This window comes from Babesia microti, chromosome I, assembly GCF_000691945.2.
Source record: "Babesia microti strain RI chromosome I, complete genome".
NCBI lineage: Eukaryota > Apicomplexa > Aconoidasida > Piroplasmida > Babesiidae > Babesia > Babesia microti.
The window spans coordinates 124,352-152,351 of NC_027205.1; the positions used below are offsets into that span (position 1 = coordinate 124,352).

Below are 28,000 nucleotides of genomic sequence, written 5' to 3' on the forward strand. Positions count from 1 at the left end.
ATACATAACTTGCGTAAGTCTGTGATGGCCATATATAGCATATAGGTAAAGGTTAACTAAAGTAAATATTTCAATTAAAGTACGATTGTTCAGGGGCGTTTCATACCCCTGGGATTCTTTGCCCGCATCTGAATGGCATGCCTCATTCCTGGCAAAACAGCCAATCTGGGACGATCCCTGGGATTTTGCTTGAACATAGGTGCATGTCTGAGCATGTCTGGAAATACCATGAACCTAATTTGCGCACCACGTAAATATACTTGCTAAATCATCAGTGAAATTACCTCCAACGCCATTGTCTTCCCGTCACGCATTGTAACAACAACTCCTTCCATCAGACAATTCATTGTATCTTCTACATTGGTCTATGTCAATATTCAACTCACTAATGTTCCGCGATACAACAATCCATTGCACGATTCCGCTGTTATTATGTGACCAATTCCTTCATATAGCAGTTTCACAGGGGTTCCTATCGACATCCCCCCCACTAATGATAATCCCACTTCTAACCACAATCTTATTCGAAAACATGATACAGCACGACTAACAATATACATACACCTATGTCATTATTTATAGTGTAGGAACAGTACCACCTCTTAATAGTGCCTTAAAACTAGCCTAAAATATAATTATACAATCAATATGCACAGCTACATCCTAAATTTAAAGTAATATTTAAACTAGTGTATATAGACGATAAATTTGTATTTGATTAATGTGATTAATTGTTGTCATATCCGTAGCTAGATTTGTAATATTATTTATAATACAAAAAACAGCGACGATCTAGACCCGCCAATGATTGGCAATCGATGCAACAATGGTCTTTTATTTCACTTTTGCATGTACATAGCCGAACAATATATTATCATATTATCAGCCGATTATATAACTAGTGGTATTGAATAGGTGAGCGGCTTGTGACGGTTAGTTATAGATTAAAATGAAAGTACATTGGCAGGCATCTACTTGCAAATACTAATGAAATATTCAGTTTTGAGTAATAAAGGTGAAATATGCAGAAGCGAATATGTTAGCATATCATATTTTCTAGATAAGCCCCATGTACTGATTGTAATGTCACTGTTGATGTTACCATGACATCAAAAACAGATCTGATAATACACTGTTTAACTTGCACAAACGATGCACACGGACTGTTTGATTTCGAATCGAAGAGCTTGATAAAACAAACCTTTAAATTGAGGTCCAAAGATGAAGGTGAACTCTGCTAATTTAGATTTTAGATGGGCCATGTATATGTTAAACAGCAAGATTCATCTTATAGAAAGCAGTTTGATCGATAACTTCACCTTGGATAATCCATCCGCATACGAAATTTTACGCGTTTCTTATAACTCAAATGAATTTCAAGTACAATCACCGCAGAACATTAACAATGAAATGGAATCTTCAACGCCCGAATCCAATATCATTTGGGTTGTACATAGTGATGTTATAATGAAAAGGTTCAACTGTAAAAATCGCAAATCTCTCAGTACTCATTCACTCACTGAAAATGATATTCTCAAGTTTGGCCGTATAGAACTCTCTGTTAAATGTATAATTATGGGCGCAGGTATCACTGCATCTGATCTTAATCTAAAGGGATTGGGGTTTATTAGTCCAGATAAACAATCAACTAATGTATGTAACTATTTTGAAGATATGCATGAATCTTATCATATTCTTGATACACAAAGGGCCTCGGATTGTGTATCAGATGATGGCGCTGATATTGATATATCCAACTTCGACATGGTCCAAGACGGTAACATAAATTCTGTTGACGCTGATTCTGAAACATGTATGGCAAACTCTGGCGTAACGGTCAATAATACTGAAAATGTTAGTAATAGTGAGAATTTTGGAAAATTAAAATCATTGGTAAGCACCACCACTCCTTTGTGCCGTATTTGCCTGTGTGGTGAATCAGACCCTGGGCCACTAGTAACCCCTTGCAATTGCAAGGGGTCCCTAAATTATGTCCATCTTGAATGCCTAAGGACTTGGATTAAAGGGCGGTTGTCAATTGTGAAGGATGATGATGCTTCCTTTTTCTGGAAAGAGCTATCATGTGAGCTATGCGGGAAGCCGTATCCATCGGTCCTACAAGTAGATGATACAGAGACTAATTTGATGGATATAAAAAAACCGGATGCACCATATGTGGTATTGGAAATGAGATCAAATTCTGGTGATGGGTGTTTCGTTGTTTCTGTAGCTAAAAATAAGGCGATTATTGGACGGGGGCATGAAAGTGACGTTAGGTTGAGTGATATTTCAGTGTCACGAATGCATGCTTCTTTGGAATTGGATGGTGGAAAAGTAGTGATACATGACCAGCAATCTAAGTTTGGTACACTCGTTAGGGCCAAAGCGCCTTTTTCAATGCCTATAAAGGGTCCCATCTGTCTACAGGTAAGCATTTTCTTTTATTAGTGTGAATTTCTTTTGTTATATTTTTGTCACTGAATTGGCCAACTTACGCAGATTGGGCGTAGCATACTGCTAATTAGTATCAAGGATGTGTGGAGTCTAAAATGGCCCTCCTGTATGAGGGCAGATTTATCACAAGAGAGTAATATTGTAGATTTGGAGCCAGTCACTTTAGTAGACCCGTGATCTTAATAATTATTTCTAAACTACTGCCAAATATTGTACTCGAACTCTCAATTAGACCCCCTGTTGGTAACTATTTAAGACAATAATTTCGCCTAGACAATCTTGTATTGTAGCTCATTCCCTGCTAATTTACTAATATAGTATGTACATAAACATTAGATAATTATCTGTATGATGTGACAGTTGTCTGCGATAATTGAACCTTTAGTCGGTTACATCTGCCCTAGGATAGCCTCTATGCCATTGGTCTGGATGATCGATAAATTACCTGGAATTCACTCTGTAAAAGTTTTATGGTTTTAAAGCGCTTGTTAAAGCAATTGGCACTGAGTGAATTGACCAATCTGTCCCTTTGTATATCTTGTCCCATGGGCAACTGGTTTAGCCTAGTAACGTTGCACTTATCAAATAACAAAACACCATATATTCCATCATCCACTGTAAACAACATGTCCAAAAACACGCCTGATATGTTGAACCCTTTGACGGTCACATTGCATGCGTTTTCAACCTCATCCACGCCCAATGATTCTACTGTTGATAGCCCATAATGATCAGTAATGCTCTGGTATACTGCATTATAGAAAGTACGGTCAATGCTATTTGACTGTTTTAGTTGACGCTCAAAATATAAACCTCTTGACAAATTTAACAGCCTATTTACTACATTGATCAGCACGTTAGGATGTGCCAATTTAAATTCTAATAGCGCGGGGTAGAGCAACTCGCATTTAGAACCTGTAATAACCTTTTCACATTCTATCAGGGGTAATATAGCCTAAATTACACTGGAAACTTACTTCCCACACGCCTGTATCCAACATATTGAACACGCTAAAACTCCATAATATAATGCACAATCCTAAGTCAAATATTTGACACCATTGGTGGTAAATTGGTTTAACCTTTCCAGTATCGCAAAAATCAACCCATAAACTACAGTGGAACAGCAATTGATCGTGCCTAATTTAGATATCCATTTACCGTAAGTATATAAGACTTTGGTCAAGCAATCTGCCGACATAAAAGTTCCTAGTTCTAGTACAGCGTCTGCTATGGAATTGTGTAATTCTTGTGTGCCCCCATTAACGTTACAGTATGCTAAAGACTAACTAACTGCTGGACTTACAGTAGTTGCCAAATCTATGGTATTGAATATTTTGATGTGTTCAACTATGGTCTTATCCACCTTGTCAAACAATTTGTGCGAGAGATCTGGTATTGTCGTGGATAATCCGTACAAAGTGTTTGACAGGCCTATGTAAATTTACACATAAATAGTAAATGAGGATGGATTCGTACCACTCGGATCCATCTGATCATAGACTTCCATAGCGCGATCCAAAAACATTTCCATCAATTCAGCATTTGGCACAGTTGTACTAAATAATGTGTTGGATACCTATAAGCCCAAATTAACATTGCCAACCTTCTTGCCGTTAAATCGCGCACTAATTGTTTCACATGGTCTTTATCACAAATTTGTTACCAATCAATTTGCCTAATATAGTAAATGGCGCTTTGGTGATGTTGGTACGATTCTAAATAAGTGATTATCTTATACATATAATTTGGAGGCGCACCAAACAAGGTCGCATGTTGCTATATTAAGTTGCACTTACAACAAAGATCTAGAGTGTTAAGATCAAATGTTAGTAAATGGTTTAGCATTTGTACAATAAGAGTCGAATTTTTGTGGTAGAATCGGGAATATTTGGTCAAAATATAAATCAACTCATCTAAATGACATTACTAGTACCTTTGCTGTATAGATTAATCCTAGAATGTACTGCTGGTGATAATTCTGGATGAATTTCTGTACTACCCTTTAATAATATCGGTGCAATTGAATTTGATTTAGATATGATCTTAAATAAGTCAAATTCCAGTGAATTAGGATCAAGCATAGATTCTTTATACCTTTTCATACTGACGTGGAGAAACAACTTTGAAAACTCGTGATCATATTTACTAAAATTCCTATTGAATACAAGTAAAGAATCCCCTGCCCTTATCAGATCTAGAAGTTCCAAAAGCCAAATCTGATCTGATATCCTATCTGATACATGTCTTTGTATCTCCTTTGTATGAGGCAACTCTAACAAATTAGTTGCATGGGCTAGGAATAACAATTGTCTAGTATTGAACTTGTGTATTCGAGACTTGATAGTGCAGTAAATATCTGATATCTCTCTGGGAAAACCAAGAAGTTTATCCCTTCTATAATTTCCGTAGTTGAGTGTTGAATAGTCCCCTATGTAATCATCCTTCCAATATTTGTCACTATAAGAATCATTAATGTTCTTACTATCGATAATTCTCGAAGATGTTTGAAGTTTATCATTTGAAATTTCGTATAAATGGTATAATGTGGCTATTAAGTGATTAATGGTTAATTCATTCTTAAATGTGTAGAAGAAATTGAAAGTTTTTTGATAACTTCCACATTGGGTTAAATCTAATAAATGTCTGTCTCTATTATTGTGGATGTCAGTGGGAATAGCTTTAGAGCAAAAATTTTTTGAGTTTGGCGAATTACGCCACCAGAAATGGTCAATAGATTTTTGACTAGATACCGAGTGCAATTTACTCAATCCGTGCAAGATACTGGCACGAAGGGGCCTCCACGAGAGCCGTTTGTACAAAGCCATGTGTGTAAATGCGACATTTCAAAGTGTCTATCAGTCACAGGTTTTGGAGTGTCATTTTTACACGATTTATACGTGGCCAAAATATCTAGACAGTCAAAATGCTGTTACAACGACATATCAGCGGTTACTGTTGCTGGGGGCGCGGCGCCGCTCTACTTCATAGGCTCTGCTACGGGTTCAATTGCAATTGGAGACCTAAGAACAACTGACAAAAAGGGAAATTGCCTATTTCAGTTGGAAAAATGCCACAATGATGAAATCAACACCCTGTATAACATGAAATTTAGGGATTATGTGTTAATTTCGGCCTCTAAAGACGGGTACTTGAAGTTGTTTGATTTAAGATACCCGTGCAAAATGCAGATGAGCCAAAATCATCACCAAGGACTTCCATTATCAACTTTCAGACTAACTAAATCGTACTCAAATATGCAATTCAGTGTATCACCTGATGAACGCATATTATCCGTGTCTATTGATGAAGAGGCATTAATTTGTACACTCGATAATCAAATTGGAATTATTAAATCCTGTAACGTGGAATCTGGAAATATTACAAAGACCCAATTCTCAGACAACAGTACTACACTATTTATATCCCTAATCAACGATGTGGATAGGAACTGTGAATTGGTTGCTTGGCATTTAATGTCGCAAAATTTCGTAACATGGCAAACATATTCTCTGTCTTCTAACACAACAGATATCTTTTATGATTCAGTGGATGAGGATTCAAAAACACCATTATTACAAAACCGTAAGATCAAACCATACATATTTATATTATTTTACATTTAATTTAGGCAAATGTTTTAAGGATGATAAGCTGGCATTCACATTGATGGATGAACAATGCATCATATCTACTACACATGGCACGTATCATTATCTGGATACTTTCGACGGACAAACTGGAAAACACCTATCCACAACGTTATCTCCAATGCATAACTATCGCCAAACACATTTAGAAGCACATCCTAAAAAATTGCTAATATCTAGTCATTATAATGCTAGTGTTAATAATACAAATGACGACAAGAATTATATTAAACTAGTCACACATCAAATGGTGGATTATATGGATGCCGAAGTGATTATTCCGAATCACTGTCATCCCATTTGCGCCGCTGTATCTACGTGAAAAACACTGTTACTTTAATGCTAGTACTTTTTTCTTCCGGTGTTGTTATAGTCTACATAACAATAAATTATTTGCCTGGATAATAGATTTTAGCATTTCATCATCCATTTTCCCCCGGATCATGCCTCGTTGTACATTCTAAGTTACTAATTCCTTACAGTCAAAATAGCGTTCTGAATAATGTTTGCCTTCTCCGGTTTAACTGTTGCGATTCTGTTCACTAGATAAGCCTGTGCTTACATCTCTCACTAGCCTCTGGCGTCAGAATTGTGCGAAGTATTAGTCTTCTCTGCTCAAGCTGTTCAAGCTTTTCCTGTTCCTTAATTTGATTAGCATATTCCTTCTAAATCAATGCAATAAGTTACTTGTTGTTGGTCCATGGTACCACTGGTAAATATAGTGCGTACAAACAAGTGTACCAATAACGGTACTGGGTGTATTCCGAATATACCGTACATTAGTTTTTGAATTTGTTTTTTTTAATTTTGATTAAAAATACTTAAACAAACATCTAAACTATTGTACAATTAGGTGCTTAAATTTTTGTTCTAGGCGCCCTTCTATTTCTGATAACATAGGTTGCAAATTTACATTTTGGAATCCTATAATATTATCCATTTTCGCCATATCACATAGCATTTTTAATGTACTAATGTCCAATTTTGATATAATTTGTGGTCTAGTCTGCAACAAAATTGTAGCAGAGACATTCAGTTTGTCAACAGTAGAAATTGGTATTTTACTTTGTACACTCGTGACCAAAAGATAGACAATTAGCTTTTCTGCATAGCAAAGCAGTTTGTAATCATAATGGCAAATTATGGCCAAGTTTATTAGTGTGTCTGGATGAGGGATGTATTTGCGCCTAGACATTTGAATTGCTAGTTTGTTGAATATCACACGGTTAATTCGAGAATTTATAAATCCTTTATGTGTATCTGACTGGCCAATAGTAGAGATTAGGTCGCATAATGCGCCAAAACTCCAAGATTCGTGATCATTTTCACAATTTTTTAAACAATGTTCAATGAATGTTTCATGTTTAAAGTTGATATTCCTCAACGAACGCAGTATAACCCTTAACACTTTAGGTTCATCACAATTAATTAATTCATTACGTTTATTGATGGTTTGTGTAAATATTCGTAACAATTGATCAATACAATCCAATTTACCGTGTGAAATAAGTCGGGAAATTGAATCTAGGAAATCTGCAAATGATTCACTATCCACATGCTCAAGCTCGGTAAATCTGGTGATCAATTCGCAAATAACTGTTTCCACAATCTTATCAACACTTGTGTGCTTTGAAAGCATACGTGAAATTGCATTTAAAGCATTAGCAACCTCATATGGCTGAGCTAATTCATTTAATCTGCAATTTACTTCCTTACAACACGTCGATAACAATTGTGAATCAGTTATGTCTAGTTTGGCATAGGATGATAATATGCAGATTATGTTTTTTGCAGTAGCTAAATTTTTACGTAGAATTCCTCTGCGCCTTAGATGTTTTGATATATTTTTTAACAGATTATTCAATTCTACGTTTATACCAATATCATGATTGTTGCGGAGATTGCCAATGAAACACATTATATGTGATATATCCAAAGCATTCAGGTTGCAAATAGAATTTTCAAACGATTTGAACATATGAGATATAGTTTTATGGTCGATCCAATGTTTAAAAAAGGAAAGTGACAGTGCTACTGAAGATAATTCCCTTGTAATCCAACCTTCAACTGGAACCGTGAGAACTCTAGATTCCAGTGACTTAAAAATGTTGTAATAATTATTGTTGTGAGAATTTGATCTGTAAAACTGGGATAAACGAGAAAATGCAAAAGTGAGTGTCGATGGATCTGATGGACAACTGCGTTCTACCATCCTTCTGAAGCTATCAAAATTTTTTACACTCTTCCAATATGTATAATGCATGGAAGAAGTGTGGAATTTTGATATAAGTATGTTCATTAATCAACCCATTACTAAGTGTTAACGTAGCATCATGCCTAGATGTCGTATATAGGGTAATCATCCATCAATGCTCTACCTTATGTCATGTTTTAATATATACTGGTAGATATGACGAATGGGTATACCAATGAAATCAGTGGTAACAAAATTCTAGTAAGATATTCATATATTGGGACTAATTATCATGTAAGTCTATAGTTATATTTTGTATAATTTTATTTACACAAAAAAGAAGTGTTTTTATATTTTGTAAAAGTTATCTAGGGCTCTGCGTATCAAAAAGGTGTAGACACTGTAGAATCCCATTTAATAAATGCGCTTACTAAAAGTGGACTAATTGTAGACATTTACAATTGGTAATTTACCAACCCATTTAGTGACTATTGCAAATGTTCAAGGACAGACAAGGGTGTACATGCTAGAGCAAATTATATATCTTTATTTGCATTAAATAATATTCCAAAATTACATTTAATGAATATAAATAGACTTAACAAATATCTACCAAATGATATATGCATAACAAAAATATTCCCTGTTCATAGTACATTCTCCTGTCGTTATGATTGTAAGGGTAGAATTTACAAATATTTTTTCAATTCTACGAACTTGAAAATATGTGAAATGGCAGAAGCTGCACAACTATTCGTACGTAATTAAATATATAGATTGGAGAACATGATTTTAAGTTGTTTTCCAAAAGGAATAGGGGCCTAACCAAGTCTACAATGTATGGCAATACTAATTGTAGTAAGGAAATAACTGAGTTTCAAATCGCAGCATTTGCTTCTGGATTACATGTAGCTACTATTAAGGCAAGGTCTTTTCTTTGGCACCAGGTATAAATTATCTTCCATTTTTGAGTAAAAATTGTAAACATCATTACGTAGGTTCGTTGCATGATGGGAGCTTTGATAATGATTGGTAGTGGCCAATTAACAATGCAACAATTGAGTGACATGTTGAAACTTAAAAGTAATGTGAAATGGTAATTTATGCTTATATTTAGTTACTTAATGGCACCAGCAGACGGATTGTTGCTGTATGATTGCCTTTTTGATAATATTGATCCCATGGAAGGTGATGTAACATATTTTCAGGTGGGATTTTGATGTCATCAATAGGATTATTTTAATCGCATGAACATACTACATTCAGTGGTAAATTTTATTGCAAACGGCACAAACAATGATGAAATTAATAAGGATGATCGCAAATTAACTTTGAATATATAATTTTTGATAATAGTAAACTAAAAATGGTGTTGTTGTTAGTGGAGGTTGTACAATTACATGACTAGTATTTAAGAACTGTCAATCACGAGACTTCATGATTGGCGACTGTGAAAACTTCCTTCTGGGTGATATTTTTCCATCAACCCTTTCTGAAAGGCTGCCATAAGTACGATTTTCATGGGGATTGTGTCTATCATACTTACTCTTATCATGTCTACTATATCTCATCCTTGGACTTCTATCCCTTGAATTCCTAGCTATTTTCCTATGTTCGCTTTTTGGTTTCCTATATTCTCTCGCTTCTCTATTTGAATCGTGGTTATCTCTGCCCTTATAGCCTAGGTGGAGATCTGATTTTTTATATCCCTTCATATCTCTATATGAATCTCTAGTGTCTTTGTAACTTCTAGATCTTTCATGGTGAGATTCCTCTATATTTGGCCATTTATATTCTCTATTTTTATAACTACTATGATATCTACTTTTATAATTTCTACTAGTCATATCATTTCTACTTGTATCTGGAGCTATATTTTCTGCATTTTGTGACGTATCAGCATTGTCTAAAGTGTCTGATTGTTCGCTTTCTTTAAACATTTTCCTTAAATCTTCCGTTTTTGGTCTATTTTTAAGTAACAAAAATTTATGTGGTTTATTGCCCCTAAATGAAGAAAATTCTTACAGCATCTCCTGCATAACCTCATCCTCGTATCGCTGAACCAATTCAATTTCTTCCTGTCTCTCATCCTTCATAATATCCTTATCATCTTTTTCATTCAAGTACCAATCGTGTTTAATAAATTGGCCTCTCCTTCCAACCACTCCAAGCTTGATTGTTTGACCCAAATAACATTCACGATTGTGAGACTGTTGTCCTTTTACATCATCCCAACTAAATTGCTCCTGGCCTCCACGAGTTCCATCTCGAGGTGGGCTTATACGTACATCAATCATGGTGCGACACCAGTTGTTGTGTTTCTCATATATTTACGTTTTAAGTTATTCTAAATTTTATTTAATTTGTATAACAATCATTAATTTGTATGTAAACTATTTAATTTATAATATATTTTTCAGGAGGAGATCGCACATATCACAACAATTTCCACATAAGTTCACATATATCTCAATACGCTTATTAAATTGTGTTATTAATTCTAGTCTGCGTCCATAAACATATAATGATATTGAATTCAATTATAGAATCACTAAATCTTAATATAACTATTTTTAACATCCATTTCATTTACCCTTAACATTTTTAAACCTAAATTATATACCTAGTATTTATATTTAAACGTAAATCCATATTTTTTATTTATTACTGACTATTTTTATTATTGTTTTTTTATTCTACTGCATTAATATATATAATCTTTAACTATCTAATAAGTAGTTTATTCCAGTAACAATTTATGTTTAATTATGACTATGTAATTGAAATTAATAATCCAAAGCTGATAATTTATATGTATGTAGATATTTATCAAATCCTAAAATATTAAATATGTGATAGCCAAACGTACTATAGGTTTTGTGGATAATATTAATCTACAGTTATAATGGCAGCCAATGTAACTAACATTAGTACCATATTGTTGTATAAATTGGAGAAAATCAAATTTCCACAACAACTGGCCCATCTTCACAAAACTCTTCTAGCTCAATACCAAACTTCATTTTTATCATTTTTTCTAGGTTACTCATTGTCTTCAACAGCCGTATATCAACGCAATCTGTGGACTTGATTATATCCTTGAAGTTTGTCATACATTCAATTAGGAAGTTATCCATTTCCAAGTCTTCTTTCCCCGGTAGTTGCGCCATTTGGTAGTAGGCGCATTTGCCAAATGCGATGAATGCCTCTGTATCAGTTATCATTCAGTATAGTGTTAAAACATGACATTTGTAATATTATTTGTAACTGAATCTTATGTATACAAACCAGGATAAATAGTGATGCCGGAATCACAACTACAAAGTAATTTAAACAACTCTTTCCACTGATTCAAGGCTTCATACGAGTGTCCCATGAGCAAGCATACAAACGCAAATTGCAATTCAGCGATAATGTACATATAAGGTCTATCCATATATTCCGCCATCTTAAAGCCACATTTATTCTTCATCCCATCCACCAACTCAAATTCCTTAATCATGCAATCCAAAGCCCACGTTTTATCCATCCCAATGTTAGTGACATTGCTGCCATGATTCTGCTTTATCCCATATCGGTAACTAGGTATTTGGGTAAAATATATCACACCCCCATCGAAATTTTCCACAACTAAATCATTAAAATCGTATCCATGTATGATTTATTAAATAATACTTACCCTTACTGCCATTTTCAGTGTCGTTTTCAACTTTAGCACTATTCCCAGTGTCACATTGTGTAGCGGCCAATTTGTATCCTTCAATAGAGTGATCATTAGGATTTACGTAGGAAGAGATGTTATTTGTTGTTATTCTACTTGCCATGTATTCATCCAGTGATTTTTTTGCATTGATTTTTGATGTTTTGTTACTCTCTTTAGTATAATTGTTTGGTGCTGTAGAACTAGCTATTGTCCCATGGTCTAAGGGTTGTAACCGATCAATAGTCTCCTTGTTAATAAACTCCGTCAAAGCCTTCCATGGTCTAACAATTTCACTGCTCAGTCTGCCCATATAGCTGTTGAAATCTCCGCGTTTAAATCCAAACACATACCTTTCTTCATCGGCGCATTGTTCAAACGCTACTCCTAATTTCTTACTTGCTTGCAGAACCACAATTTGTCCCTCTGTTATATACACAAAATGCCCATATCTAACCTCGTCACGTGTCAAATATAAGTAGTGTGGACCAGTACTAAGCTCTACCACCGCGCAAATTGAATTATTTGCCCTGAAAAATCCGAAGTCCAATCCTATGACTTCGTCTAATGGCAATTCTACTAGTAATAATGACATATTCAATCAATCACATCATATATACTCCAAGTATTACCGGGTAAAATCAAATGTATGCATAGTCAATGTAGGGTAGTGATTCGTGGCTATGCAACACGTGCAGGAAAAAAATTTAATTAGACGAAATTTGTGTTAGGTGTGTTAATTCAACCGTTAAGCAGGTCTAGATATATGGGTTTCACTTGTGTAGTATGCCCATAAATTTGTACTTGTCACCGCCGTCCTTAGTGTACAGAATAGTAACATTAGATTCTAGTGCTACGGCTATGCTTCGGTGGCCATGAAAGGCAACTTTTGAAATCGAGTTATTCCCCAAGTCGACACCATTATCTACTTTCACTTTACGCACATCCAACATTTCTAGTTCCTCACCCTTCTCATTGTATATAAATACTTTGCTGGAGTGAGAAGCTATTATCTCGCCTAACGAATAGTCTATAGTATTCATTGGCATGTCACTTTTAATAGAGAAAATTTTAGTCCAAGTGGGTGAGTTGTCAATTCTAAACCATTTTACTAGCCTATAATCTTGGCCAATAGAGAACAAGCTGGAGCAGTTTGTATCGAAACATAGAGCCGTAACTCCCCCAAAATGTGCATCAAATGGCGCCGTAAGTTCGTTTGTTTTCAGGGACAAAATTCCAATTTTGCCACCAGCTGACCCTAGTACTATGAACATATCAGTATCCGTATTTCCAACATTTAGTGCCGAGGGATATTCATTCAACACACGCGATTCGCCTATGAACGAAATAGTTGATAGTTTAGGGGATATAGTGAGTTTCATAACATGGATTGACCCTGAAGCCAAGGAGGCGATTATGTATTGGCCAAATTTAGGATTAGTCCAGGCTATAGAAAGAGTCGAGGGGTGGAATTGGCTGCGTATAATTTCGGTGAAACAGCCATTTGAGATATCAAATAGTGTACAAATTTTGTCCTCCGTTAATACCGCTAGGAACCTGCCAAAATTATCAAATTTTGCCTCAATTATGCCACTGCCACCCAACGATACTTCCCCCAATACGTTTATTTCCATTTGCTCACTCCAGCCGCACCACTAAAATTATTGATGAGATTTTTGGGGGATTTTTAATAAGTCTGCAGTCATGTTGATGCAATTAATAAATATTATGTATAATAATATTTTAATTAACACTTCCATTTTTATGTAATAACTAATTGTCTGGAGTCGCATCACACTCACACATTTATTCATACCTATACCATTAATCTCATGTCTAATATCCAATAGACAATAACTAATGTCTAATATTTAGTTTTATATACGTCAGTAATGTAGTAGATGATCTAGTGATTATCAATATTATTAGGTAACTAAGTCATAACGCGAATTGAATAGTTTATTCTCATTGCCACTAGTATGATTTTTATTACTTATTATCAAAGGGAGGAAAATAATTTTTTTCTTCATGCTATACTGGGCCATAACCCGTCATATACTTCATATATAATCAATTAGCACCAAGACAATAATGTGGTGTGTAATAAATGTAACTATTTATGGTCGGTTTAAATATTTTTACATGGATAATTTGCTCTAATTAGTATTAATATCTTACACATCAATGTTTTCAACTGTATACATCTGCTAAATTGTTAGGATGAGTGCCGAAATTGATCCTCAGTTTTTTTTGTTCCCCCCGGGTAAGTCAATAACTAATGTCTAGGAATGGAAAAAAGGAAGGATCGAAGTAAATTGTTGGAGGATGCGGGAAATTTCTATAAAAAACTTTTTGTTATATATGCTAAGCATGTCAAAAGCAATAGTCAGGCCTATGATAACATTGAGCATCTACAAAAAAAAGCATCAGAATTTCTTAAGTTGGTAAAAAGGGCATCCATTCATGACAAAACTGGAATATTCTCCAAGCCGATCATTTCAATTGCATCCGATACGATTGATACAGTTGAACCCATCGCTATCACTGTCGATAAAGTTGTACCAAATACACCGGCTCCCTGTTCACAGGTGGCGGAGCAGTCTGATGTTGATAAACATAATGATTCAGATGGTGTTTTTACAACAAGAATGTCCAATGAAATTCCTGTAAATGACGTGTCAAAGACGGTTGAGGGTAGTGTATCAATTTCCTCTGAGACTACTATTGATTACTATGTCAACTCGTCCAGGGATGCTCAACAAATTGATCAAAATGAACTATCTGACGATAATATATCTGTATCAAGGATGGAATTTCGCCCCGAAGGATATAAATTGGAAGGTCCAGAATCATTTCATAATGTGACAGGCATCATTGGTGAAATTAATCAAATAGATGATGATGAAAGTGTTGTAACTAGTGAATCTATAAATGAAACCCATGCACAGTATGGTATTGATGATAAGCATGAATTTGTTGAGGAAGTTCAAAATGTTAGTTGCAGCACTTTTAAATCAACGAATGATTTCAGATTAGATGAGACAAATGTATCTAACTTTAATGGTAGAATTGTGGAGGATTTATGCATTTTGAAACATGAAAATACCAAATTTGACACTATAAGCATCCACTCAAGCAATTCATATAATCAACTTGAGGAAAAGGAACACTTTGACAAATCATCTCAGACACACATTCCTATGCCTGTGGCAAACAATGTCAAAAACATAACTTCGCATGAAATTGTTAATTACAACATTTACTGGGATTCTACGGAAATATTTAATAAAAAATTGAGTCACACTTCCTACCGCATTGTATTGACACTATTTGTAGCGTCTATAGTTTCTATTGGCTGTACCACAGCTCTAATTTTTTCGTACAACGACCGATTAACTACAGTAATACCACTGATAGCACTGTGTGTATATGGCATTGCATTTGGATTCATCCCAAATTTCAACCTCGAAGTTTTAAATAGCATTGCCCATGATTGGAAGGAGCAACTTCATTTAAGTGATACAATTGCTGCGCAATTGCCCAGTGCTGATTGGATAGGCAATTATACCAAGAATGCGTTGCGTTTTCATTACTCCGAACGATTGAAATGGATGGGTTTGTTGTTAATTGGAGTGTCTAGCGTGGGTGTTTTGAATAAAAACTTCTTAATTTGGCCTTGGGGCACATGGGAATGGATTTATACAGTTTCGCTAGGTGTTACTCTTTCGTTGTTTACAATTTTTCCAATGACATCCACCACAATGTTAGCAAAATTTGGTACACATTTTGCTCTTAAAACAATATTTTCTCTGTACAAATTGCAAACAAATGGTGTTTGTTCACTATCTCTTTTCGGCGAAAGTTCGCCCTTCCTAATCAAACGCACCGACACTATTCCATCGCATCAAATATCCCAAATAGATACTAATAAAATTAGCTATTTAACGTTGGTAAATGTGGGAAATGATGGTAGATTTTGTCTGTTTGAGGAAGATCAGTATATGACAATCTACCCCCCTATCACAACTCACAGGCACAACAATACCATTGTGTATATCACGGGCAAATATATGAGAACTGAATGCCCAAATTTCTATGTTTTTAGCGGTGGATTGTTTGATAGGTTGTTATTTTATTACGATTTGAGGAATTTATTTCTGACGAATTTCACTATTGCTCTGGAATTTGATACAAAGTTTGCACTCGATACTTTTCTTGGCAAGCTAAACATATTGTCAACTACTGATAATTTGGTTAGTTATCATGGCTTTGATTTCGTCTAATTTTTGCCGTTTATGTATATTAGCCACTTCAAATTGCAGTAGGATAATTTCTGCAGTAAATTATACATATCCATTATCGCATTCGCTACTGTACGGTTTACCAGATAATTATGCTGTCAATGAGTTAATTTTGCCAAAATTTGAACAAGGGTTGGATATTTTGTTACGAAAGGGGCCAAAAAAATCGTATAAGAAAAGAGTCATGGGTCTGGCCTCAACTAAATCAAGACGTAGGCACGCTGCCGCTAATCGTTAACTAGTCAACTGTCTAGTGTTGAATTTTCGTAAAATTATGAGGAAAACAATTAGTTTACTTTATAAGCTGTTTTTTATCAATTTCTGTAGGCACTCTGAGCATGAAGATTGCCTCAAGTAGCGATCTCCCCTTCAAGATATTCGTGACTGTGGCGTTATAATCCTTGCTCTTGGCCAGATCTCCGTGCTTTCCTGAATTAAATAGGTAAATGGTTTTGATTTGGGGGTATTCCTGTTTAGAAATCTCCTCATATAGATCCTCTTTGGTCGAAATGTAATCATTCCCCCCTTGCATAATGTAAACGGGAATGTCTCTTGCGTAGTTTATCAAATGTCCAAGTCGCATTTTGTTCACATGCCCTCCAAGTCTGAATTAGCACCGCATTTAAATGCAATAAATAGTGAATGTTGTGTTTGTTATGTAATATATAATGTTAAATATATTAAATCATAGTACCTCTTGTCCATAAGCGAGACAAATTGGTTCATAAACCAGCCAAACTTCTTACTGGCATCCGGCAAACCACGTGAGATTATATTTTTTACATTCGAGACCGGGGATTCCAAAATAACCTTGGAAACATTCACATTGTTAGATGTATCGTACTTAAATCCCCTCAACCCGCCACAATTGGAGATGAGTCTTGAATTCCCATTTACATTCTCAAAAATGTACCTCATTTTTAGATACAAAAGCACACTTAAACAGCTTATAGATTGGGCATATAATGAAATAGATTCGATGCCCAAATTCTTTTTTGCGAATGCTACGGCATCGTATATATCCATGGCTCCTCTCATACCTATGTCAGTTGTATATTGTATAATCATTAGCCATACAATTAATGGCGAATCTGTATTTAAATCAACATTGTTATGTATAACATAATAATATAGTAATATTTGTGCCTACCAATATTGGTTAATAAAGTGTTATCACTTATTTCCGATTTGTTCAAGTTAACTATTAATACGTGGCTTGAATCCAACTCTCCATTCTAAATCTAGTGTAAATTTTACCTTGCTTAAAGCGTTAAAAAAAGCTAGACAGGATTGCATATTCCCATACCAACCGTGTAAAAGAATGTACACCGATTTAGCATCGGGGTTTTTTGACTTGATAAGCCAGCCGTTGAAAGTAATATTGCGGCTTGGTGAAGGGATTACAACTTCAATGTAATCATGACCATAAGTTTTAGGACAGGAGCCTTGATCTATACCAAATAGGCTAATTGAAATGGGTAGTATACCTTGATGTATATGGGTCATCGAGTTTGGTGCCAAGTAAATTGTTACAGCCGATGTTGATGGGATTTATGAGGAGCATACCGGTCATAGTGCGGGAAATTAAAGCTCCCAAGTACTCAAACGAATGTTCAAGTATATTGATACAGACATTCTTAAGTACATCTTCACTTGATTTAATTTCGTTAATTATCTATTTGAGGTGTGTTTTACTTGTTTCTTATAAATGTCACTGTAAAGCTTAGCGTCGCGTTCGTAGTCATCTTGCATTAGCTTATCTATTTTACGCGTCCTTTGCGGAAGATTAGGTTTACTGTTAGTATTAGGTCGTGTTCTGGATTTGAAAAGACTGGATTCCACCGAGTGTATCCCAGTAGAATAAACCTTCCCCGTATTAAATAGACATATTAGCACTAGTAGTAGGCAAGACGCTATATTGTAAATTTTACCAATGTTAGATGAATAAATTTTATCCAACATTTTTGCGATTATTCATATTAGATTCTACACAGACCTACATAATCTATGTACCATCGCTAATCAGTGTAGGGCTACAAGTCTGACACGATATTCCTACACATACACGATGCTTAAACACTAAATATTAATATTTGTAATTTTTAGTTAAATAGTATGAAAATTCGTCCTCGTATACATTTATCTCCCTTTTTAGACACAATTATAATACATTTTGCAAATGCATCACTAGTCCACCTTATATCTACATTATTGATCATCTAACGGATTAGTTAGCACATTATTTGGCAGTATTTGTGCTTAAATATGAATAAATGGCCAATAATTTAGTCATTTGTTCATAATTCCGCAAAATTTTGTAGATCTGGATATGTATTTTTCCGGTTATGACTCAGTGTCCATGGAAAATAGACAGTCTATTTCCTGGCATTTATATTCCAGATATTAGGCAAATTTGTTTAGAATATTATCAACTTATGGGATCTGTGTTGCCATTCTTAGTACTAATATCCGGTACCGTAACATATGTCATGGCAAACAAAATGTCAGACAAAGAAAAGAGTAATCTAGAGTCACAAATGGAAAGTAACAAAGATAAAATAGCAGCAATGGGCGTTAAATTTGATTCAATTATAAACGATTTGATGATTTCGCTAAAAGATGAGCATGCAAAAGGCGATGTGCTGAAGAAGTTTGTGGCCGCACACCCTAACATAGACACCAGCGTAGCCCAATCTATAGGTGTAGTGTTGACTAATTCTAAGTTAGTAGACTCCAAGGTCACTGAACTACTGAACAAATTGGATATTTCTAAGAAACTTCTAAATAATGGCAACGATGCCAATTTGAAATGCCTACAAATGATTGTAAACTACTCAGATGAAAGCTCAGATGCTGATTACATTAAACAAATTTGTACAGATGCTCAAATGAGTTTAGTTAAAGCGATTCAAATATTTAACGATGAACAACAGTTAACAAATGAAGTTTCCCATGCCCAAAAGTTGATCATGGATTCAACCAACACATTTAGTAATGTGCAAAGTATAATCGATAAATTCATCCAATCCAATAGTAATCCATCGGCCCCAAAGACAGATCCTATTGACAGTTATCCCACTTCATCAACAATTAAATCAATACAAACACAATTACCGGCCATACAACCCTTATCTACACCAAATACGTCACCGCTGCCCAAAGACATGATCCATACAAATACTAGTACTAGTCTAAAGGACAACTTGAATGCTAGCAATAAGAATAATTTTTCAGTGGACAATATTAATACCAATCAAGCAACTGCCTTGCCATACGATCCTGTAGCTCCATTGCCACCTCCAATAGACGCCACAGGGACGCCATCGCTTCCACTGGATGGAGTATCTACTGTTTTGACTGGAAATGGCCAACCTATTCCCACTAACGCCGCTGTTACTCCTATGACGAACGATCTAACTCCAACTGGCAAAGTCAATACTTTAGCCGATGTAATAAATTCAACCAGAGGGGGTGAAGGAACAATAGGTGCAAATTTCGTGCGAGACTATACCGATGAGGAATATGCCATTTTATTGGAAAGGATTCGGAAATCGGTGGAATTTCAAAATAACCTGATAGTACGCAATAGATTGTACCTTTCCCGGTTTGACGAGATATTAACATCAATTAATAAGGTAAAAGAGATCTTAAGGGGGGCAATAAGTAGTATCCCTAGGGTATCTGTAGATTATGATCAGACAATTCTGCAGTTTGACAAACTTACCGAGAATTCAGACGATATTGAAAGGGCGCTCAATGACACAAGGGGTAAACTGCTCGATGATGTAAATCTACTCATACAATTGTCACAAGAATCCAAAAATTGCGTTGATAACCTAGTGGTAAAATCAAGCACAACCTACAATAAGTGTGTTGGTGTGTTCAATTACTGGAACGACAATTCACAGCGTTTGCAACTGGATCAAAACGATGCCGCATTGTTTACACGAGCAGAGATAATTAACAAGTCAATGAGCGATATGATCACTTCGATTAAGGCAAGCGGGATGTTTATGAACAAAGATGCTTCGGATAATGAGACAAGAGATGTTCCAGTGGCTCAATCGTCGGATGGTGAATTTGTCTCCGAGCTTAATGGTATGAAACCCCTTACACAAACTGAAGATGTAACACAAATGGCAAATGATGCCAATGATCTAATAAAGTCTATACTCAAGGAAATACTTTACACAGAAACATCATTTAATAATAATTACCAAATAGCACAAGAATCACAGACCGAAATGGAGATATTGTCGAAGAATCCAGAGTTTTCCAATCCCATTCATAAGAATTTTTTTGACGAGTGCAAGCAAGTTCTCAAAAATTCGCAAATAATACCAAACAACAACGCAATCGCCACAAAATTTTTCGCCACAAACAAGGACGAAATTAATGAAATAACGAACGATCTCACCGTTTGTATATCAACACTCACAAACATGAATGAGCACTCGGATGATAAGAAAAGTGTTATGGAAAAGTGCAGACAGGCAGCATCGAGGACGAATAAATTGAATGATGTGTTGAAGGGAGATGAATTTCAGAATTTAATCACACATATGGAAAATGCCGCAAAAATGTTATCCCAGCATGCAATTTCCATGCGTACAATTGCAAAGGCTGATGCACCGCTTGCCGAACCTGCCATTAACGAGATTTCAAATGATGCTAAAATCGCTCCGGATGATAGTGCGAATGGTACTAATTATAATAATTATTTGAGAAGCTCCGAGGTTGACAGTTCGGCCTTGATGGATATAAAGCCTTCCTCAACTAAGATCTTGATGTCGCTACCTTTAATTGTAATTTCAACAATTGCGTTGATTTAACGCCAATATCGCAAATTTCCACCTCATTTGACACAAGTTTTCAATTTTTTGCTGTAAGTTTCCCTACATTTATTCGTTACCAGCTAGTGATATTTCTATCACAGCCAACTGGCTAATTTGTCAGCGAAAGCTTTACACATTCAATGTTTTAGTTGATATTAAGTCTGTATAATGTATACTGCTAGTGTAATTTCAATACTTTTGCTAAATAGTGTAAAGAATAGTTCACAAATATATCTATTTAGTGATGATGGTGTTAGAGGAGAGATGGGTGAAGGAGTGATTAGGGCAGCGGATGCTGACGTAGGTATTGTTAAGGATCTAAGGGCAAGTATTGGACATTTAAATGAGGTGAAAGATGATATATTGGATTCATTACGTGTCCAGGAAAAAGGTGTTATAACAATGAACAAGTTGCTCGATGGACCTGGAAAAGGTTTTGAAGACGCAGAGATTATTAGGGAGGAAGTAATTGAAAGGGTTAAATCATCAGCTAAATTGGCGAAAACAATAATAGCAATTATTGATAGTGTCATTCCCCCTATGAATGAAAAGATAGATGAAATAGTTAAATGTATAAGTGAGGAAGTATCCTCAGAGGCTGGCAAAAGGTGTAATTCATATATAAATGATGCGTATACTTTGTCAGTAAATACTACTAAATTTATCGACAAGAGGTTCTTATCGATCGTCAAAGATGATCAATACATCCAAAATATGCTCAACGAACTATCACTCAGATTGCAAAATAAGTCTAGTCCTCATAGTAGGGAAGAAATAATTGGAGCATATGGTAATAATTTTAGCAATGCAATTGGAAATATAAAAATGTATTTCAAATTGGTGGAAGAAAAAAGGAATTATATAACAGCAGAATCTGAAAAAATTAGTGATTTGAGAACCTCCTGTATGAGATCTCTCAAGGCCATTAAGAGGTTTAATAAGGTTGAAGCTGAAAATCTGCTAACTAAAATCACTCACGAATACATGTTTATGAAACACACAGAGGATGATGTTTATAGCTATATTGAGGATGTGTTACACGTACTTTACGATGCTGAAAACATGGCTAATGCCATGATAACAAAGTTTAATGGCAATGACCAACTTGTATTAGATGATATAATTGGTTCACTAGATAATATTAATGAAATTATAGAAAATGTAGCCTTCACATTTGATGAAGAGGGAAACTTGTACCGGGCGATTACGACTTTTAAAGTGTCTGTTGAAAAAAATAGGAGGCTAGTTGAAAAGGCCAATGCCTTTGTTGATGACTTGCTTGTAACTCGAAACAGGGATGTGTTTAAGCCCTTTAAAAAGCCATTTGAATATTTGACTATTAAAAACGTAATTGATAGTATTAAGCTGCTTAAAAATGCCAAGATGGATCTGCAAGAGAAGATGTCCAAGGTGGTTCAGATTACCCAAACTGAGGGATTAGTGTTTAAAGCGTTGGGAATTGTAAGTGAAGAGGGGTATAAACCAAAAACTTTTCATGAAAAATTGTTTGAAATTGGGAAAGGGATTGAAGACCAATGTAAGCATATTTTTGATGATGTTAACGGTCTAATTGTGATACACAAGTACGACCAAACAATCTTGTATATGTCCAGCTGTCTAAGCCAACATTTGGGCGACAAAGACAGCGCTAACACCAATGATAATATGGGAGATGGTAAATTACAATCAAGCAAAGACTGTAAGGAAGCATTTAGGCTATTATGGAATCTCAACGACAAACACGCCAAGAACAAAATAGACAAGGCACTTGTGGCGCTGAGGGAGAAATTGGAGGCGCAACGATTAGTACTGGCCATTTCCATTTTGTCTAGGGACTATGACGCTATGGGCAAGGATATGGGAGTCATGCTGAATGACATTGCGATGAAAAATCCAGATGTTGGAAACTTTATCAGTGCAGTTAGTGACAAACAGCTGGAGAAAATGTTGGCGAAATTTTAGTATATAATTAATAGGTGATTTGTATGATACACATTTATTTTAGCGCAATAGGTAGTGTGGGGATGCCTAAAAATAGGCTGTAGGTGTGCCTAATCTGCTGTTAATTTGTGTTGATATGGGATATAACAGTGACTGTAGAGCCAAAAAAAATGAAGTTAAGTGCGATGGAAACAATAAAAACCTGAATCCTGATTTTTTAAGTAGATATGTAGAAGCGGGGAGGGTATCTATAAATCGCAACGTCATAGCAAAGTGCCTGGAGTTTTACGAAATATCTCTATTGAATTATTTCGTGAAAGATTCACACACTTTTGAACCCATACAACTAAACACAAATTATGTTCCCCGCCCAGCGGATCAATCGAGTCCATCGGCAAGTCAAGTAGACACTTTATCATGGTGCAGCCATCAAATTGAAATGGAAGGCTTAGGTCCTAGGACTCGCCAAAATGATAACTATGCACGTAGTCCACTTTACGACCACGTAAACAAATTGGCTAATCTATATAGAAAACAGCCGCGCGAATTACCCCCTATTGATTTTAACCAAATTACTCCTCCGCAGGAACTGGACGAGCTACTATGTACAATTAGCATTTGCTGCAAGTATTACATAGCAGGTCAGAATTTTTTCATGTAGATTGCCTTAAAAGGGCTCAGGAAGATGCCTTAGCTCATGGCTCAACAGTGGTAACGGCGAGGCGCATATACGAAGCGGCCAGAAGGGGTAATTCCCAGCTGTGACAAATAGAGCCGGTAATTTTACACGATTTAAACGCCCAGTTACTCCACTGAATAGCTAATATTTGCGTCTCTTGGTAACGTGTTTGAGCGCTTCTTGATGCTGTGCCGACCTTTCCTCTTTCTTGGTATCCACGCCCCTAAAGGCGTTGAACTTGACCTGCTTTGTATCTACCTGGTCCTGGAAATTACGCCAACTGTTGACACGCATGTCAATGGTTTTGTCCCATTCCATTCTTTCGTACATTTGGATGCGCTCAAGTAGCATGATTTCGCTTATTTTCCGCTTTTCATATTCAATATTGGCCTTCAAAGTTCTTTCTGCATACTCCTTCCTGTCGGCTTGCCTTTGCAATATGGCATCACATTCGGCATAAATTTCCTTTTCCATTGCCTTCTGCCCCTCTGGTCCAAAGCCAGCAAGTACCAAATCTGTGTAAGTGTTTGCTGGCGATATTTTAATTTGTACATAACAAAGTTATGTACAAATTAAAAGGTAGTATGTTTGTTACCTATGTTGTTAGCGGATGGTTTAATGCCATGTTTCTTGTACACAATTTTACGAGCGAAATCAAACACAGTCTTGTACTTTTCCCTAATCTCTTCTTTGTGAATATCCTCATACGCCTTTTTTAAAACTAATTTAGAAATCTCTTACTGTGAAAAGCCTCTTGAGCCCTGGGGTGGCGGCATTTATCGGGGTGTATGTAGCGGGAAATCTAAATTAACGCAATATACATTCCTAAATTCCCTTTTGATATCATCAATTGTGGCATCAGGGCCGACTCCCAAAACTTGATAGGGAGAGGGGAACGCTTGCGATATGAGTCGGATTACATGACCGTTTGAGTCCATTTTTTTATCCAATCGACTCTCATTTTTACCTAAATAATGCCTTCGCCTACTATTTCGTATACTATCTATTTCATTCATAAAACTGCCGAAGATTTCGTCGACATCACCAATATTATTTTCATCATTGTTAGAATTGCTAGTATTTGAACTGTGATTATCTTGTGAATCTAATTTCCTGTAATTTGGTTCTGAATATTGATCATCAGATTCAGGCTTATCATTAGCACCGTCCTTCTCATTATTACCAGAAGCATTCATTAGTAATCGAGTATTTTGTTTGACATTATTTCAATATTTTTATAGATGGAATCCCCAATTACTGGTAAACATAATTAAATGATACAATATTAATTTCATCTAATGGCGTGCTAGTGTATAGGGATTAAATTATGATTTCTACTTAGGGTAACAACTCTGTCCATATGTGAAATTTTGCATAAAATACCGATATTTTAGTGTGAAATATAAATCTTATGAAATTATCAATTTTTTATTTAAAAATAATTGTTATGAATCGATTTTTTAATATAATTAATATATATCAAAGTTTAAATAAGTATCAAGTCGCATCTAGCGCTGCTAACAATAGGACTCCAAATTGAAATTAGTGTAGTGAGGTATATTTGAAATCAATAAGCATTACATAAATCACTAGCTAATTGGGTGTAGTCTAATACATATCCCCTTCCGGAGGCTGTGCCAGACGACGGTTGTGAACTTGGGCCATTTCCTTCCGTAAGCATGTCAGTATTGATTCAATTGTGAAATTTCTGTTCCAAGAAGCAAGAACCGGGCACAGACTTTTTATAACCTAAGTGATAAGCTGTTTGGTACGTTGCCTTGGGGATCGACACATCGGAGCGAAATTTTTGTCAAAAACTTCACAATCGGAGGCTCATCAGGGTAGTTATCTCCGCATATAAGGGAGAGGCAGTAAATACGATTTTCAAAGTTTGTCTAAATAACTCATTTTTTACTCCTGGATAACCCAAAATCGTGCATGACCAATTGGTTAGTGTTATGTCATCCGCTTCCTGTAGTCCAAAGGATACACCATCACTAGCCAACCCCTTCTGACCCTTCTCTAACTCGTCCAACAATCTAAAGCTCCTAGGCACAATAACCTAAGTCGCCATTTTCCCTACCTCATCCATGTCACAACGCAGTACAAATTGTAACTACACCATAATCATTAACAACATATATTAGCAAATTGTCATTATTTTGGAGTTTGCACGGGAATTTTAGGTCATATTTTACATAAATAACTAAGCATGTGTAAAAATTGAGGCAATATATACCAAGTGTATCGGACGTTGAACAACTGTCTCCGCCAGATTCTCAATCTATAGTTCATTACTACGTTTAAAATCAGTGTTTATCCATGTATTTAGCAGAGTTTATTGTACGAATGGTACGCAGTTTCTCTGGTATATTTAACCAGCATTCACAATGTAGGCAGATATTTATGATTTATGAAGGTATTGTGAAATTAGATTAAGTAGTGACTAGGGTAATTGGGAGCCGTTGGGCCATTTTGGCGCAAAGTAACTGGCAATTCCACGTGAAATTAAGTTCATTTTAGAACTTGACTATTGTGTTGTTATCATTAATAATACAAAAGATGTTTATTAAAGTCGATAGATGCATTACAAATGACACATTACGCTGCATTTTTTCAATGAGGAACCGCATCTTATAAACGAGAGATATATTGTACATAGAGAGGGAAATACATTAGATGGCCTTGATCGACTGCGTCTCATAATATAATGTAGGGGTCAATCTTATGTTTAATCTTTGCACCGGGGGAAATAATAAATCCATATTCTAAAAGGTCGTTTTCCTCCAAAGCGGCAACGAAGGACTCGGACATAGAAGCTCTCTTAAGGAAGGGGAGTAGGTTTAGTAACTCAGTGTCGTTTGGGTCATTTATCCACGTAGTTATTGGTATAGCGTTTTTTGGTTGTATACAATACGATATAGGTGAATTGTCCACAATTGCAATGTTTGATAGAGGTATGTTTAGTATGCGTAGGTCTTTGACATAGCAATTACGATATGATAAACATGAATCGCGGTAATAGCATTTGGATACGACCTTGTTCTTGTCAAGAATGTCGATAACCGCCTTGGCATATGGCTCAGATCCTGCAGTAAAAATGACCACTTCGAAAAGCTTAGCCACTTGCTCTAGGAATTCATCAGCATATGGTCTTTTGTATACATAAATAGTCTGATTTTCGGTATCATTCTTGATAGTAGTGGAAAAGGAGTGGTTGCCGTCAGTAACAAACTCAGAGTGGATCAGAGTTTCATCCAGATCCAGCACCAGGGTGAACTTTTTCTTACCAGAGGTAACTGGCTTTTCACTTGTCAGAAATTTTTTTAGCTGAGTTTGAAAAGTTGGTCGATTGGCCTCAACTTTTGGTTTGGTTTCTGATTGAATTTGAGGCTGTGGTTGTAAATGTGTGAGTGGTTGAATAATTGTGGAGTATGTAGTTGGCATTGTGTAATTTTCTCTGGTTTAAATTTTGAGATCCGTTAACATATAACCCTTGTAATAGTTTGTAGGGTTTAAACTGGTTACCCATTCAAATTTTACACAACCTACTGTTGCGGACCTGCATGCATATGATTCCATTTCTCTTATGCATGTGTAGAACCCAATTGTTAAAGGCATAGTTCAAGAGACTGAAATAATGCTGAATATATACATATTCAATCATTCACTGTGCATTGAACGTATTATTTATTGGTTATGAGCGATATGACGATTACACATTATGGGGCATCTAATCTATATGTATGACGTGAATAATGTTAATAAGTTTGTTATGATATCAAATAACTAATTTTTCGGTTACGTGTCCGTTATTTTTTCCTTCAATTGCAGAGTTTTAATCTATGTACTAATTCTATGTTAATCTATGGTCGGTAGGATAGTGGCGATGTTGCAGGTACTGTTCAAGCATTTTAACTATTCTAAGATACACAACTACAGTCGCAATAATGTATAGCTTGGGGGAGTTCAGAGAAAAAAAAATCTAAAATTAAGCAAAATTTACTTAAAACGTTATTTGTAGCTATAATGTGCCGAATTTGTAACCATGCATCCATTTGTCAGTTAGTGACAGAGTATAATCGTAGACTAATGCACTGCGATTAAATAAGTAATTGTCTATCAGTTTTCTCCAGTTGCCAATAATTGGAATTGTATGCAATTTTACGACATCATAGCGGTTAGCCAAGTAAATATACTGCGTCAAATACAATACCCGGCCACACTGAGTAGAGCAGCGTAGGCT

The 28,000-nt window shown here is 35.7% G+C and overlaps 18 protein-coding genes across 18 annotated transcripts; 7 read left to right on the plus strand and 11 right to left on the minus strand.

The window, feature by feature from the left end:
• Window positions 1–89: 89 nt before the first annotated feature.
• Window positions 90–560, minus strand: BMR1_01G00325 (small nuclear ribonucleoprotein D3; the record flags this gene model as incomplete). The annotated part of the gene is made up of 3 exons (XM_012791692.1): window positions 90–263; window positions 285–365; window positions 387–560. The coding sequence occupies 3 exons, from the start codon at window positions 558–560 to the stop codon at window positions 90–92; spliced, it is 429 nt and encodes a 142-aa protein (XP_012647146.1).
• On the plus strand, window positions 1,104–2,631 carry BMR1_01G00330 (FHA domain protein, putative; the record flags this gene model as incomplete). The annotated part of the gene is given in 3 exon segments (XM_021482994.1): window positions 1,104–1,227; window positions 1,247–2,427; window positions 2,500–2,631. The coding sequence occupies 3 exon segments, from the start codon at window positions 1,104–1,106 to the stop codon at window positions 2,629–2,631; spliced, it is 1,437 nt and encodes a 478-aa protein (XP_021337268.1).
• BMR1_01G00335 (conserved Plasmodium protein, unknown function) lies at window positions 2,844–5,282 on the minus strand (the record flags this gene model as incomplete). Its single annotated transcript, XM_021483002.1, has 13 exons — window positions 2,844–2,879; window positions 2,900–3,409; window positions 3,432–3,493; window positions 3,514–3,594; window positions 3,616–3,739; window positions 3,761–3,888; window positions 3,934–4,013; window positions 4,034–4,100; window positions 4,121–4,172; window positions 4,196–4,233; window positions 4,254–4,370; window positions 4,391–4,435; window positions 4,457–5,282. 13 exons carry the CDS (start codon window positions 5,280–5,282, stop codon window positions 2,844–2,846), a joined length of 2,166 nt encoding a protein of 721 aa, XP_021337269.1.
• BMR1_01G00336 (hypothetical protein) lies at window positions 5,181–6,426 on the plus strand (the record flags this gene model as incomplete). Its single annotated transcript, XM_021483005.1, has 2 exons — window positions 5,181–6,039; window positions 6,086–6,426. The coding sequence occupies 2 exons, from the start codon at window positions 5,181–5,183 to the stop codon at window positions 6,424–6,426; spliced, it is 1,200 nt and encodes a 399-aa protein (XP_021337270.1).
• Window positions 6,380–6,884, minus strand: BMR1_01G00337 (apoptosis-related protein (ARP); the record flags this gene model as incomplete). The annotated part of the gene is made up of 6 exons (XM_021483009.1): window positions 6,380–6,418; window positions 6,440–6,478; window positions 6,502–6,564; window positions 6,585–6,646; window positions 6,667–6,769; window positions 6,792–6,884. The coding sequence occupies 6 exons, from the start codon at window positions 6,882–6,884 to the stop codon at window positions 6,380–6,382; spliced, it is 399 nt and encodes a 132-aa protein (XP_021337271.1).
• A 58-nt stretch (window positions 6,885–6,942) lies between these two features.
• On the minus strand, window positions 6,943–8,403 carry BMR1_01G00350 (hypothetical protein; the record flags this gene model as incomplete). Its single annotated transcript, XM_012791697.1, has 1 exon — window positions 6,943–8,403. One exon carries the CDS (start codon window positions 8,401–8,403, stop codon window positions 6,943–6,945), a length of 1,461 nt encoding a protein of 486 aa, XP_012647151.1.
• On the plus strand, window positions 8,515–9,641 carry BMR1_01G00360 (tRNA pseudouridine synthase; the record flags this gene model as incomplete). Its single annotated transcript, XM_021483023.1, has 8 exons — window positions 8,515–8,592; window positions 8,671–8,762; window positions 8,784–9,054; window positions 9,075–9,136; window positions 9,158–9,245; window positions 9,297–9,394; window positions 9,416–9,506; window positions 9,531–9,641. The coding sequence occupies 8 exons, from the start codon at window positions 8,515–8,517 to the stop codon at window positions 9,639–9,641; spliced, it is 891 nt and encodes a 296-aa protein (XP_021337272.1).
• BMR1_01G00365 (hypothetical protein) lies at window positions 9,720–10,595 on the minus strand (the record flags this gene model as incomplete). Its single annotated transcript, XM_012791699.1, has 2 exons — window positions 9,720–10,302; window positions 10,324–10,595. The coding sequence occupies 2 exons, from the start codon at window positions 10,593–10,595 to the stop codon at window positions 9,720–9,722; spliced, it is 855 nt and encodes a 284-aa protein (XP_012647153.1).
• A 663-nt stretch (window positions 10,596–11,258) lies between these two features.
• On the minus strand, window positions 11,259–12,593 carry BMR1_01G00370 (A1 cistron-splicing factor AAR2; the record flags this gene model as incomplete). The annotated part of the gene is made up of 3 exons (XM_021483033.1): window positions 11,259–11,506; window positions 11,587–11,928; window positions 11,978–12,593. 3 exons carry the CDS (start codon window positions 12,591–12,593, stop codon window positions 11,259–11,261), a joined length of 1,206 nt encoding a protein of 401 aa, XP_021337273.1.
• A 178-nt stretch (window positions 12,594–12,771) lies between these two features.
• Window positions 12,772–13,632, minus strand: BMR1_01G00375 (hypothetical protein; the record flags this gene model as incomplete). The annotated part of the gene is made up of 1 exon (XM_012791701.1): window positions 12,772–13,632. The coding sequence occupies one exon, from the start codon at window positions 13,630–13,632 to the stop codon at window positions 12,772–12,774; it is 861 nt and encodes a 286-aa protein (XP_012647155.1).
• Window positions 14,219–16,281, plus strand: BMR1_01G00380 (hypothetical protein; the record flags this gene model as incomplete). Its single annotated transcript, XM_021483046.1, has 2 exons — window positions 14,219–14,261; window positions 14,285–16,281. 2 exons carry the CDS (start codon window positions 14,219–14,221, stop codon window positions 16,279–16,281), a joined length of 2,040 nt encoding a protein of 679 aa, XP_021337274.1.
• Window positions 16,592–18,261, minus strand: BMR1_01G00385 (conserved Plasmodium protein, unknown function; the record flags this gene model as incomplete). The annotated part of the gene is made up of 6 exons (XM_021483053.1): window positions 16,592–16,904; window positions 16,994–17,339; window positions 17,450–17,534; window positions 17,557–17,764; window positions 17,787–17,974; window positions 17,995–18,261. 6 exons carry the CDS (start codon window positions 18,259–18,261, stop codon window positions 16,592–16,594), a joined length of 1,407 nt encoding a protein of 468 aa, XP_021337275.1.
• On the plus strand, window positions 18,735–21,131 carry BMR1_01G00390 (BmGPI1, B microti specific; the record flags this gene model as incomplete). Its single annotated transcript, XM_012791704.2, has 1 exon — window positions 18,735–21,131. The coding sequence occupies one exon, from the start codon at window positions 18,735–18,737 to the stop codon at window positions 21,129–21,131; it is 2,397 nt and encodes a 798-aa protein (XP_012647158.2).
• Window positions 21,132–21,302: 171 nt separating this feature from the next.
• Window positions 21,303–23,096, plus strand: BMR1_01G00395 (hypothetical protein; the record flags this gene model as incomplete). Its single annotated transcript, XM_012791705.1, has 1 exon — window positions 21,303–23,096. One exon carries the CDS (start codon window positions 21,303–21,305, stop codon window positions 23,094–23,096), a length of 1,794 nt encoding a protein of 597 aa, XP_012647159.1.
• BMR1_01G00400 (hypothetical protein) lies at window positions 23,212–23,840 on the plus strand (the record flags this gene model as incomplete). Its single annotated transcript, XM_021483064.1, has 2 exons — window positions 23,212–23,716; window positions 23,737–23,840. The coding sequence occupies 2 exons, from the start codon at window positions 23,212–23,214 to the stop codon at window positions 23,838–23,840; spliced, it is 609 nt and encodes a 202-aa protein (XP_021337276.1).
• On the minus strand, window positions 23,896–24,950 carry BMR1_01G00405 (DnaJ homolog subfamily C member 8; the record flags this gene model as incomplete). Its single annotated transcript, XM_021483074.1, is given in 5 exon segments — window positions 23,896–24,269; window positions 24,350–24,475; window positions 24,496–24,556; window positions 24,576–24,721; window positions 24,743–24,950. The coding sequence occupies 5 exon segments, from the start codon at window positions 24,948–24,950 to the stop codon at window positions 23,896–23,898; spliced, it is 915 nt and encodes a 304-aa protein (XP_021337277.1).
• BMR1_01G00410 (ubiquitin-conjugating enzyme E2 variant) lies at window positions 25,363–25,846 on the minus strand (the record flags this gene model as incomplete). The annotated part of the gene is made up of 4 exons (XM_012791708.1): window positions 25,363–25,503; window positions 25,527–25,649; window positions 25,670–25,816; window positions 25,838–25,846. The coding sequence occupies 4 exons, from the start codon at window positions 25,844–25,846 to the stop codon at window positions 25,363–25,365; spliced, it is 420 nt and encodes a 139-aa protein (XP_012647162.1).
• Window positions 25,847–26,454: 608 nt separating this feature from the next.
• On the minus strand, window positions 26,455–27,201 carry BMR1_01G00415 (NLI interacting factor-like phosphatase; the record flags this gene model as incomplete). Its single annotated transcript, XM_012791709.1, has 1 exon — window positions 26,455–27,201. One exon carries the CDS (start codon window positions 27,199–27,201, stop codon window positions 26,455–26,457), a length of 747 nt encoding a protein of 248 aa, XP_012647163.1.